This window comes from Pristis pectinata, chromosome 8, assembly GCF_009764475.1.
Source record: "Pristis pectinata isolate sPriPec2 chromosome 8, sPriPec2.1.pri, whole genome shotgun sequence".
Taxonomy (NCBI): domain Eukaryota; kingdom Metazoa; phylum Chordata; class Chondrichthyes; order Rhinopristiformes; family Pristidae; genus Pristis; species Pristis pectinata.
Genome location: NC_067412.1, coordinates 20,436,511 through 20,450,016, shown reverse-complemented (window position 1 = coordinate 20,450,016; position 13,506 = coordinate 20,436,511). Strand labels below are relative to the sequence as shown.

The following is a 13,506-nucleotide window of genomic DNA, read 5'->3' as shown; positions in this document are numbered from 1 at the left end:
AGTGTCTTTTTTAGTATTCTGATGACTGTTAATTATTTCCAATCAGTCTTTTTGGGACTGTAAAATAACTTTCCGTCTTTAATTGACATCATAGACTTCAGTTCTTTTTTATTTTTACTCTCTTTTTCACTCTCTCTTTTCAAACCAACCTTTTTTCCCCCTCTACCTATTTGTTTGACGGTGGCTTGACGTTGAATTCATTCACTTGTGTTTGCATTTACCTTGCATAGTTAATTTTGCAATACTTCAGTGTACTTGTTAAGTTGATTCAGGGCTCAGATACTCTGTTGCAATAGTAACGGTTCATATTTTCAGTAATTTTTTAACGCAGAAAAAAACCCAAAATAGCCAGTGTAGATGACCTATATAAGATCATAGCCTAATAAATTTAAATATATGCTAAAATTGGAAACCACATTGAGTTTTTGTTTAAAAAAAAGCAGGAAACACATAGGGATCCTTTTCGCCAATGGTGCTTGAACGATGTGTAGCTGGTGCAAAACCTATAATTCTAGCTTCTGGTTGGAGCCTATTTTCCCATCCTCTGTAATTTATATGATTTTTGTCTTGGTAGTAAGGATATTCTTGCTAAAGATGGGCAGGAAACGATTTGAATTTTACAAATTATGGCCCAGTGATATCATCAGATTTGGAATGCGTTATTAAGTTAATGTTGAGGAAATCTGCACATTTTGAAGCCGAGAAACAAATCCACAGTGCAAGATCCATTAGAAGGTCAAGTAAGTTGACAAAAGCAGCCTTGTAAGCCAGGAATAAGACTGTTCCTCCCAAGGCCATACAAGAAGTCCCTGGGTTTCTCCCAGCAATTACTTTCAGATTCCTAGTACCGGTGCAAAGGATCATTTCATTTTTCTGTAGCTGTGATGAGGAAAAACTTTTTAAATTCAGAGGGTGGTGAAGCATCAGTCATTGTGTTCATTCCAAACCGAAATTTATAGATTTCTGGACATTAAGGGGAAAGGAGATGGGATGCATTTGTTTTAGATTTATAGATATAAAATATTTAGCAACAGATAGAAAAACACCTTTTCATTGCTTATTCAGTACTATAAATTATCTTAGGATGTAATTTTTGAGAAATGGCAGAACATCAATATACTATTATGATTTATTTCTGCAGCAAGGTCGTGACAAGCAGTATCTGATCAGAAAACTGACAAGAGAATCATTCATTGCAAAGAAGAAACTTGCCATGTCTAATGCTGAGAAACAATGAAACAAGATTTTTTAATACATATTTCAGGAGCTCATAGGTGAACAGAAGACTGCTGTGTCGCATGATAACTAACATTTTAGGAAATGTGTTCTGTAATTCACGATCTTCCTGAAAACCTTTCCTGAATATTTTGTTACTGATGAAGGTTAGTTATCACTATTCTTCATAAACGTTCTTTGGGGTTTTATTTTCCTGATACTTACTAAAATGTTACCATTGCCATGTTAAAATCAATATTGCAAACTGTATTTGCTGAAAGCTTCTATGGGCAACCGTTTGCATTTGTTTACTGTAAACCACTTGTACTAACTTTTAAAATATAGCATTTGTTTACTATTTCTTTCCCTCTCTGTACATCCTTTAGATGGTTTAAGTACACTATTAGCAAATAGCATTATTTATTTGCATGTATTTTCATTAACTATTTAATACTGTGAAGCAAGCAGTACCCATAATGTGTACCACTCAGATATTGTATGCACTACAAACTACTACCCATTCACTGTGCATAACCTTGTTTTTTTTTTAAAATATGTCCTAACGACTGATTGGTAAGGAAAAGGAGACAATTATTTGATTTCAGAGTTTTACAATGTACACAATTCTTGTTTGTGAAATTTATTTTGATACTGATACATACGGAATAGCTTTACTCAGTAACAAAATATACATTATATACAGTGAATACCTTTTCTGCAGTGATGGATATGAAAGCTGGCCAAAGCATGTGGATTTTCTAAAATTCCACCTCCACATTCTAAGTATTGTTTTAAAAAAAACTCTTCAAATATTGGCATTGCCAATGGCTTCCATTATAAACTGATTTGCATCTCCCAGAAACATATCAAATACATCCGTCCCTTTATCAAATTACCAATATTCATTTGCTGTTTAAATAAGTTAGTGGGGAAGATATCATTTGGGTTAACTGTTCTGTCTTAAACTTATGTGATTGGATAGCTTCTCTCAAATAGCCTTAGATTTCTGAGAGTCCATAAATTTCCATGGTGGTTTACCCAATCATCTGCCAGAGCTTAACACATATTTACCATGTTCTTCAAATGTTTTCAGAGGTCTTTGGTTGAGGTTACTTTTGTTAAGAACATGTCTATAAAACACAATGATATCAATGTAATTACTAAATGTACATTTATATGCCTATCTTTGAATTTTTTAACAATTTTGATGGCAACCTGCACTTCCTGCAGATGCTCTAACATATTTCCTTCTGTTGGTTAATAACTTCTATTATTAAGTAATTTTGTTCTTCATCTCTGAGATCTGATAGTAAAATATTGGGATGGATCTTGCTGGAAAGATATTGCTTGTTAACAACAACCACCAGTATTAATATGTAATTTGACCAACAAGTTAAGGGTTGCCTAGTGATTTACAAATCTTGAGAACTTAATGGTTAATTTGCATCACTCTACCATTTACTTTGAACATTTGGCACCTCACTCTTACTTTCCCCTTTATGTATTAAACTTGCCATGGGGTGTTACGTCTGACAGTAATTGTAATGCAGTGCCAATAACTCTTTGTAATTCATAAACACATCAGATTTAAGTCGTCATGTTATTCCTTAATGTGGTAAACTGACAATAGGCATGTTATAAGACTTCTTTTTAAAAAAGAGTCTTTGTCTTGAAATTGGATTGTGCACCATTAGGAAAATCAAAAGTAGTTGAAAAATCAGGGACTTCACGTGAGTTGTGCAAAGTCTGCTATTTCCCTTCTGGGTTAGAATGTTGTTCTCACCATTCCCAAAGCCTACGTCCCATTGTATTCACCATGCCAATATAAGCTCATGCTTTTATCAAGTTATGGGGCAAAAATGCAGGAGTCTTACTCGTTGGCATATGCTGCAAGATGCCTCAATCTGATTAAAAATCAGCATTTTAAAAACTCTGTTACATCAGACTTTGAAATAAAGCTAATGAAAAATTAAGAGGGTAAAAGAAAACATATGTTAATGTAATATTGTGGAGCAGAACAATTAGCATAGTTCCTGAGCAAGCAACTTAAATTTACTTAAATTGAAAGTGATGCAAGTCAACATTCACTTAACAGAAATTATACCTTAAAAGGTACAATTGCTGTTAAGTTGCCTTGAAAGAACATAGTACTGGCATAATTATACTGTTATCAAAACATGTATAACAATTATGATCACCATATTTAATGATAAATATCTGATTATTTTGATGTGACTCAGGGAATATTATATATAAATTGAGGCTGTATTGCAAATCTGCATTCAATGTGTTGCAATTACACTATCCACAGAGGATTAAAATTAGACTACAGCTCCCTATAGTCATCTGAGGTATTTTAGCAGAAAACCTTTAACAGTTGTCCGGCTGTACCATCGGCCAGATTAGGTGTGTTGTGTGCGAACAAATTGCAATAAGAAAGAGCTGGATAACTTAGCTCAGATTTGAGCTTTTTTTTTAACCACTACATTTTTTTACTAAATCTGGAGCAAATATTTTAGTTAATGCATATTTCTGTGATAAAGATGAAAGTATTATATACATGTTTCTTTGTAAGTCTTGTAGTTTATTTTTAATGAAACTTTATTATGTATTGAATATATTATTTACCTACAATATTAGATTTTCTCCAGAAAACTAACTAGTTGTGTTTTCCTTAATAAACTATCATTCTTATTTTTAAACTAATGTCTCATCTGTATTTTTTTTAGTTTCTTTAGTTTCAAATTTGCTGAAATAAGCTTGCATTTATATAAGTGATCACACAAAATGTCCATGAAAGCATTTCTAGTTCAATTATATATAAATGATTACATGTGCAAGTCTAGAAAATGAAACAAATTAGCAGATTTTTGTATTATCGTAGATTCTTAATTCCTTAAGAATCCTTAAATTCCTTAAGAATTCCGAAGGAATTTAAGGATTCTTAAGAAATTTACTATATGTTATGATAATCCAAAGATGCAAAATATTTTTAACCAGACATGATGGTTATTATTTTATCATACTTCAATTAATTTAATTGAGGTCAATAAAACAAAATTTCATGAGGCAAGTATAACCAGTGGTCAAAAGTCTTGAACCCATTTACTGCTGGTGATCAAGAATTTAGATTTTGAGAAGTCAGTACAGGATTAACCTACAGTGGAAATGTTGTCAGTAATATAATTCCTATTTGGAGTCATAGAGTTGTGCAACAGAATGTGCCCTTTGGTCCCCCACATCCTTTACACATCTATACTAATCCCATTTGCCCACATTAGGTCTCTCTCCCTCCATGCCTTGCTTATTCAAGTGCCTGTCAAAATGACTCTGATACTTGGTGGTGGAGTCGGATACAATCACCTCCTCTGGCAGCAAGTTCCAGATTATCAACTGCTGTGTGTGTGTGTGTGTGTGTGTGTGTGTGTGTGTGTTTTCTTTTCACCAAAAACCTTCTCAATTCATGTTAAAACTCCTTCCTCTCACCTTCAACCTATTCTCTAGTTTTTGATAGTCCTACCAAGGGAAAAAGATTTTATCTACCCCAGCAATGCCTTTTATAATAAATATTCATCTCCAGTTCAACATCTGAAATGGATGGAATGCAGTGCAAAATATGGCAAGGATGTAATTATTTTCCATTTCAGATCACAGACTTAGATGGCACCAGAGTGTTGTGACTCTTTGTGAGCTATGCCCTGCAGGTCCTCTCATTACATTTATTATAATCGTTCTACACTTTTAGATCTCAATTCTAAGCTTTTTACTACCTTGATGTACTTGTGTATGGCATGAACTGCCTGAATAGCACACAAACAAAAGCTTTTCACTGTATCTCAGTATACGTGACAATAATATACCACTACAGAGTATGATATTTTGAGGTGTTACATGGCAATAATCCATCCCATGACTCCCAAGTATCATCTATTAATCTGCTCTGTGTGCATGTACATTCTGGGAAAATAAATTAACCTGTTTCATACTGAAACCATCTATAATTAATGTGTATGAAATGAATTTTTACAGTTGATGACAAGTCTAAATGTGTAACCTTTCGGAAGTTATTACTGCTACATACATCATTCAATTTAAAATAGTACAGAAGCCAAAGTGTAGTATTTGTGGTAAAGTTTACAAATTGAAACATTTTTATGTAATATAATAATATTTTAATGAATGAAGCATGTAATTTATTTTGCATGAAGTCATGAAAGACAGCTTAATAATTGGAAAGAATAGCTGGTAGTGAGAGATTAGACAAGGGATCAATACTACAACATATTGTGTATGCTTATTTCATCATTTAAGGCAATAGAGCTGAAACACTCACTAAACATAATCCATAATTTATTATCAAAAATAATATACATTAGGCTGTAGCAAAACATGTCAAAATCTGAATTAAACTTGTTTCTTGTTTTACATATATTAATAGGCAATATTTCAAATCTATTTGATTAAGTACCATTAAATCACTTCAACATCAAGTACAGCTAAAGGTTATTGTAAATATACAAATATAGTATGAATTAGATTGTAGTTTAAGAATTTTTCTCAGCTCGAAAAATGTTCTATTAAAAGATGCTTCATCCATAAAACAATTTAATCTAAACATAATTCTGCATTCTTTACAAAAAAGTCGCAGTTCTTTGCACTTTATTGCAAAATGTGCTACAATGGCAATTGTTATAAAAGGAGTGTGAAAAATATCCTATAGCTTACAATACTGCAACCACTCTTCCTCCCATTACAATGAATCCACTAGGTTGTATTCAAATACTGTGTAAGTGGAACAGCTTCTGTATCAATCAAATAGAATTATGTTAGTAATGGTGACTTTTACATTAAATTAGGTTGTGAACTATTTGTTTATATTATCAGGTCAGTGATGTAAATGCCTTTTTAGTTTTTTTTTGAGGTTCAGGCTTGGACAATTGCCCAAGAGAGGAATGGAGTTGGTACTTCAGAAATGGAGTTTGCAGCAGGAACCAAAAACAATGATTATAAGTATGCAGCTACATGTCAGACAATTGCTCAGACACTTTGGCGAGGGATAGGAATCAAGACAGTTGGTAGTGCAGGAGCACTGATGTTATCAGGAATCTGATATGTATTTAGATGATTTTGCCAAGTGCAACATGTACAAGAGAAATTGGATACAGCCTAGAAGAGATCCTTGAATACCATAAGTAATGGAGCAGTGTGGGAAGAGGAGGTTTTGCATGTGATTCTTAGTTGAGAACTAAACAATTAAGAATGAAACCAGGTCAGTATTGTGCTCCCTGGCTGAAGGATAGTGGAGAGCTGTTGAGGAGGAGGATGGGATCAATTGTCATAGAGGAAGGATGATGGGAGATACTTTGGTCATTTGTAATTATAACAGCCGTCAGATCTAAGACAGGACTGGAAACATAATTGGAGAAATGAATCCCAAGTGGGTACTAGAAAACATGGGAGGGATTTGGCAAGGAAAAGGAAAATGAAGATTGGATAGTAAAGTGTAACGACACAGGGATCAAGGATTGGCTTTTTGAGAAGGATGGCAGATGTGAAGGGAAGGTGGACAGTATCCGAAGAGAGAGCAACATTAACAATATTAACTAATATGAGAACCGGAATAAGACATTCAATGGTCACAGTTTAGTGGGTATGGGGTCAAAGGAGGAGGTATTGGGTCTCATAGATTGTTCTGAAATACGATAAAAATGTCACATTTACTATGGACTTTCCATCCTTTGCATAGTATATGTTAGCCAAGAAGGGATTCTGTGTCACCTATAAGGTTGTTTCTGAAACTTTTTTCTATTTGATTGAATAATATACTATGCAGTTTTAATAATTAAGCTGAAAATATATTAAATTATATTATAATGGTTCATAATTTTTCCATTTTTAATGTTCCATGAATTTTAATTCTGTCAACTGAATGTTCTGCATGATCTCAGACTTGTGTTCTTAGTAATTCCAACAGTTAACATTCCTAGCTAAAAGCTCAGCAATGCAGCAGATAAAATATTCTACCACATTAATCTTCATTTGAGTAAATATCCTGGGAAAAAAAATCCTCTGGGTAGATAATATTTTAAGTCTCTATGGACAACTTCAAGATGAAGATGGAGAACAAAACAACATAATTAAAAAAGAAATCTTTCTATATAATTGTGTCATTTGAGAAGAACAAATACTTACAAGTACATTAGGTCAACCACCTGGATGCCAGAACAAAAGCAGTAAGTTTACAATCTCTATGCAAACCTCCTGCAAAATATCATCATTTGCTTTCAACTGTGGATTATTTAGCTAATCATGACCAACACCACAGAGGATGTATTGTGGCACTTGCAACACAGAAAGAGAATGTTTATATTTTGTGCATGAGTATCACCACAGGAAAGTGCACAATATTACAAGAAAAAGTTACCTGTGGTATTGGAGTAACTTGATCACAACAACATTGAATGATTATTTCCTCATTGCAATGAGGAAGCTAAACTTGGAAAGATGGCCATTCACAGAAAGTCAAAATGCTTTAGTGCAATAAAGGCATTAATTGCTGTCAATTTCTACTACATTGATCATGTTCAGAGCTAGATCCAAAGCTGTTTCTAAGTTATTATCAGGAATATCAGACAGTGCACCATTATTTAGAAGCAGTCGCTTAATCCTCTTGTTATTGTGGACAATCCCATAATGCAATGCTGTTCTTCCTTCTTTGTCTTGGCTATTTAATTGTTTCTGCACATCAGAATTTTGTAATAAGACCTACAAAAAATGTTAAATAAGATTTTAATATATTTTTCCCTTAGTGACTCTAACTTTAATATACTGTTTATGTTTTAATATAATAAGGACAAAACTGGCAAATAATTATCAAGACTTAAGAAAGTGAAAATAAATTGTAAATTATTTTCCATAAACATTTGCCTCTTGTTTTATACACACGGATTAACTTGTAATGGATACCTTTACATTTCCATAACATACTGTGCCAATCCTACTGCAGATTTGCTTAAAATTCTCAATGACGTTGATGCCAATGACTTTAAAAGACAGATGCATGTAAATAAATATCACAGAAATTTACAGAAGAGTATGCGGCCATTCAGACCAACATGCCAGACAAAAAAAATGAGTGATATAGTTTATTTCCACTTCCTGGTCTCTCGTTGGCAGTTTTGTTGGTTATTCAAGTATTCATTTAGGCCCATATTAAATATGATGAGTGCTTCTGCCTCCATCACCCTTTCAGGCATTCAGTTCCAGGTCCACACCACTCCTAAGGTAAACAAGATTTTTTTTTTATCATTCTAATCCTAATTAACCTGAACCTATGTCCCACTAGTTATCAGCTTCTCTGTTTAGGGAAATAGGTTCTTCCTGTTCATCTTCTCCAGGCCTTCCAATGTTATGCACCTCACTTAAATCCTCCTAAATCTGCATACTCTTGTAAAAGCAAAATGGTTAGATCATATGTGCAGCTGAATTGTCTTGGCTCATGTTATCAGATAAATTTTAAAATAACATTATGGATGCTAGAAATCTGAAATAAACACAAAATGCTGGCCAGGAAGCATCTTTGGAGAGACAATCAAAAGACTGACAATGAATGGTAGACCCGAGATATTATCTTACCTTCTCTCTGCACACATGTTGCCTGACATGCTAAATGTTTCCATCACTTCTGTTTTTTTACTTATAATAAAAAGCATTAATTGGATCAAATTTGGTTTACCCTTTATATTAGGTAACCAGTCATACAAATAAAACTAAAATTACCTGACAGGTTTCACCATTCCCGTAGATAGCAGCTATGTGCAAGAGAGATCTCCCAGCATCATCAGTGAAGCTGATAAAAAGATTTGAAAAATGTTATTACAATGCAGAATTATGATACGTATGAAAGTGATTTAAGCCAGTTTAGATTAATATTTATGCTCAATAACAAATTCACTCTGATTTCCCTTGTTTCCCAAATAAAGGTAAACAATTACACAAATCATATTAACAATGATTTAATTTAATTACAGATGCAAGCAGTTGTTCTTATAAGATATTTTAATGAATGCATAACAGGGTCAAAAAGGAACTTTAAAGACATTGTTGTTTGATGACTAGGACAGACTCACTGAGGAGGCAGGATCAGTAAATTCACACTTGCCAAAAATTAGAGGTGTTGACAGCAAGAAGTCTTTGACTACAGAACAGTGTTGATCAGAATTTAATACTGATAAGTGTGACATTATGCATTTTGGGAGGACTAAGAAAGCCAGGACATACACGATGACAGGCACAGCCGGCCCTAGGGAGTATTGATGATCAGAGGGACCTTATGAACAAGTCTTTCCTGAAAATGACTGCACAGACAGATGAGATGGTGAAGAAGCAATGTGGACTATTTATATTTGATGCCCTGACAAATGAAGACAAGAGTAGGAGATTATGTTACAACTGTATTAAACATTAGTTGGCTAAAGCTGGAGTAGTGTGTGCAGTACTGGTCACCACACAGTAGGAAGGGTGAAGAGGAGATTCACCAGAATATTTTCTGCGATGGAGTGTTTCAATTATGAAGTAAGAGACTGGATGAAGAGAGGCTGGGTTTGTTTTCCTTGGAGCTGTGGAGTCTGAGGGGGAACCGGATTAAGGTATACAAGAGTATGAGGTGTATAGAAAGGGTAGATAGTACAAAAAATTTCCCCTTAGCAGAGATGTCTGAAACTAGAGGTATAGATTTAAGGTAAGGAGCTGCAGATTCAGAGGGGATCTGAGGAAGAATTTTTGCACCCAGAGAGTGGTTGGAATCTGGAAGGCACTGCCCAAAGGGGTCATGGAGTCAGCGATTCTAACATTTATTAAGTATCTAGACAAGCACTTGAATTGCCAAGGCATAAAAGGCAATGGATTAAGTAAATGGAATTTGTATATGGTTGGCATGGATGTGGTGGTTCAAACAGCCTGTTTTTGTGCTGTACTTTGTTGGATGATTTTAGAAATGGATATTATATGTCACGGTCTCCAAGGTCTCCTGGAACTTGCTTGTTGCCGTTGGGTGATCCCAACGTGACTAAGTGATTGGGAGTGCGGGTGTTTGTGGTGGGAAGAAGGGAGATGGGATAGCATAGTTTGCACCCTATGCACATTAGATGGACCATCTGATCTTTTCATGTGCTTTTTTAAATTTCCTGGCACTTGAAGGGATCCAACGCAGGGCTGTATGCTAAGCTTGGAAATGTAATGACCTTTGTTATAACAGTGGGGAAGACGGCTGCTTGCAGCCATTTTCTGTTATTCTCTTCCTGTCTCCCCCTGCTGGTTAACCACTGGTAAGACAGCACTACAGGAACCCAAGGCAGACCACAAAATGAACTGCATAACTTAATATACTACAATCGTCCTCCTTAAACAAGGGTATACAGGTTGTAACTATCAAAATAATAGTTACTAAATCCTGGAGTTAGACTGTTTAACTTCAGAACAAGTTCAGGGCATTATTCTGCCCACTTTAGAACTTGTTGCCAACTGACAATATTCAGTCAGATTTGTCCAATCTAAGGGTTAAGTCGCTCTGGCACTTTCTGGTGCTGCATAGAGTATCTTCATTCAGGATTAACAGATGCTGGTGAAGCTGGACAATCATCTCAATAACCGAACACTTCAATTTTGCACTTACCTCGGCAGGCCACTATAATACTGACAGAGATTCTCTAATTTGTAATGATCTCCGTTCTTAATGGTTTGGATGGCATTTTCAAAAACATCACGGAGGTTGAGACTATGCATTTTAATACAGTTTATATTTGCTTCGTTTTGCTTGGCATAATAAGAAGTCTTCTCATCCTGTAAAAATAAGAATGTATTCAGCATAAAGCCTTTTCCTTGATACATTAATTCACACAGCATTTGTTTCTAACCGACTAGTTTGAGGAAGTGCAAGGAATAATTTTGAATCCATGTATTTAAAGTAGTTGGTAGAAAGATTAAAGAGGAGGTGCTGTTTCTTTCACATAGAGAAAAGTAGGGGTCTGAAACTGACTGCCTAAAAGAGTGGCAGAGGTGGAACCCCACACTTAGAAAGTACTTGGACACATACATGAAGAGAAGTGACCTGCTGACCTGCTGAGTCCAGTGCTGGAAGGTGGAATTGGGATGGGTAACTCTCTTTTGACTGGAACAGACAAGATGGACTGAATTGCCTCCTACTTTGCTGTAAATTTACTATGATTCTAAGATGGTGTTCTCTGCCAGTGGGCAGATAGTGTAGCAAATGTGCATTGCAATGATTTCCCAACCATTAAAATGAATAACTGAGACTTTTAAAATGATGCATCTTATACAACAATAGTAATAAAAACTATTATTAATAGTTAAGATAAACACACAATCAGAGCAAGTAATGACCTTAATAGTCCAGCTCACTATTAGCAGTTTATTTGGCTATATTCAAAAGCACTATTTTATATTGAATGTGGTCATAAAACCTAGGACCATGTCATTAGCTTTGCTGCTGTACCTTGCCCTATGATTTCGAATATTGGATCAAACTGTCTATATTTCTGTTCACTACCTAAACTACAAAAATAAATGTTGCAAAATTCAAACATATTTATATTAATTATCAATTTTTGACACTCAATAGAAAGCATTTTGCTGATTTAGTCTTTGCATTTAAATTACTATCCATTAAATGTTGTAACAACATTTTTGTAACTCCTTTTACTGTTCCTTTTTATTTAGCAACATTGCAAGGCCCAGTTTCTGCTGTGGACCCAAACCAGAAACTGTAGACTGTATGCACCTGAAGTTGGGTGGTTTCTTCAATATGAATGATATTTTGTGAAAAAAGTTAGCAGGCTATCCTACCGTGATTTTGGTTTTCCTTGTATCACATGTATCATTTTGGTCAGTCAGTTCAGTGGCTAAATTTCCTTCTTTTGGCAAACAATCAGTTTTTGATACCTCAGATATCACTGATTCTTTAACTTGATCTTCTTCAGCTTGTTTTAATGGTTCAGTATGATCTACTATGCCCCATCCAGAGTTACTTTCAGAACTTGGTACATGTTGTAAGCTTTCAAGATTGTTTGTTGCTGATGATATCGGGCCCATAGATATCTCTGCTGTCACAATTTCTTCTTGCAACAAGCTTGTCCCTGCATTTTCCACAAATTCAATATTTCTATCAATGGACTGGATAGAGTTTGTGGAGTTACACGTCATATTTGCAAAGTTATTATTAACTTCATCCTTATCATTATCATCAATAGCAACAACGTTTTCAGGTGGACATTGTGTTGCTGCCATCAATGGTTTACACTCAATGTCACTTGCCATCTTCAAAGGACTGTCAACAAAATGTGGTACCTCCAATGTGCATTTTGGACTGTTGTCTATAGTACTCCATTCTTTTTCTGATTTGCTACCAAGCAGGTCTGATTGTACTACATCTTCCATGAAGCTACCAGGAAGCAGCTGATCTATTTCCCCACGATAATAACTGTCCTCATTAAAAGATAATTTCGCACAATTGGATGGTATGTCCTCAGTAGAGGTGAGCTTGTCAATTCTCTTGGTTACTTTCGTCTCATCTGAACTGATGCAGGAAAAGTTCTGTGTGTTCTCATCATTGATCTTACTCCTATTATCTATACTATTTACTTCTTTGGAAATGTCTTTATTTTTAAGTGGAGTACTGGATGCTGGATGTCTTTCTGTGGTCTCTGCAGAAGAATTCTGACCATCTCGTGAGCAAAATTCTAGCTGAGCTCTAGAAGATGACTTTTCCATCAACTTAATTGGGGATTCACATCTTAATGTTGTCTGCATACTGAATGATGGCCGTTGATGAGAAAATATTTGATCTGAATTATCAGCCAAAAATGTAGTGCTTTGGAAGGATGCAGGGATTTTATTAGCCGTATGAGGCCGTCTCTTCGTTGATCTCGAAGAAATACCTTGTGGTTCAAGTGCAGCTTTATGGACAACTCTGCTAAGTTCATTTCTTTGTTTGCCTTTTCCATTTTGCCCTATTTTTATAAATGGTATAAAGCTTTAATAGAAGAAATAACATGATCATAGTATAATGCAATATAAAATCCGAGATAAAGGACTGTCATTTCAGAAACAGCCATCAAAGTAGACAGAGTAATTATTTTAATGATGCTCTATGACTAATTACGGTATATTAATTCTGTATAACAAATGTTATTTATATTATTATACATAGAGCATTTATCTAGCTGAGCAATCACGGTTAAATAATGTTATTTCATATTTGATGCTGTTATAAAT

At 34.8% G+C, this 13,506-nt stretch overlaps 2 protein-coding genes across 2 annotated transcripts in view; one reads left to right on the top strand and one right to left on the bottom strand.

Moving 5' to 3' along the window:
- Positions 1-3,914, top strand: part of LOC127573488 (transmembrane channel-like protein 7) — a 50,793-nt gene extending 46,879 nt beyond the window's left edge. The window contains exon 16 of the mRNA XM_052021762.1: positions 1,142-3,914. Coding sequence (XP_051877722.1) covers positions 1,142-1,237 — 96 coding nt within the window. The 3' untranslated portion in view covers positions 1,238-3,914. The remainder of the gene's footprint in view (positions 1-1,141) is intronic.
- Positions 3,915-7,764: 3,850 nt separating this feature from the next.
- The window catches only part of LOC127573252 (uncharacterized), a 31,946-nt gene continuing 26,204 nt past the window's right edge, over positions 7,765-13,506 (bottom strand). Inside the window, exons 9-12 of the mRNA XM_052021285.1 lie at positions 12,079-13,241; positions 10,889-11,055; positions 8,995-9,064; positions 7,765-7,980 (exon numbers count right to left, since the gene is read on the bottom strand). Coding sequence (XP_051877245.1) covers positions 7,765-7,980; positions 8,995-9,064; positions 10,889-11,055; positions 12,079-13,241 — 1,616 coding nt within the window. The remainder of the gene's footprint in view (positions 7,981-8,994; positions 9,065-10,888; positions 11,056-12,078; positions 13,242-13,506) is intronic.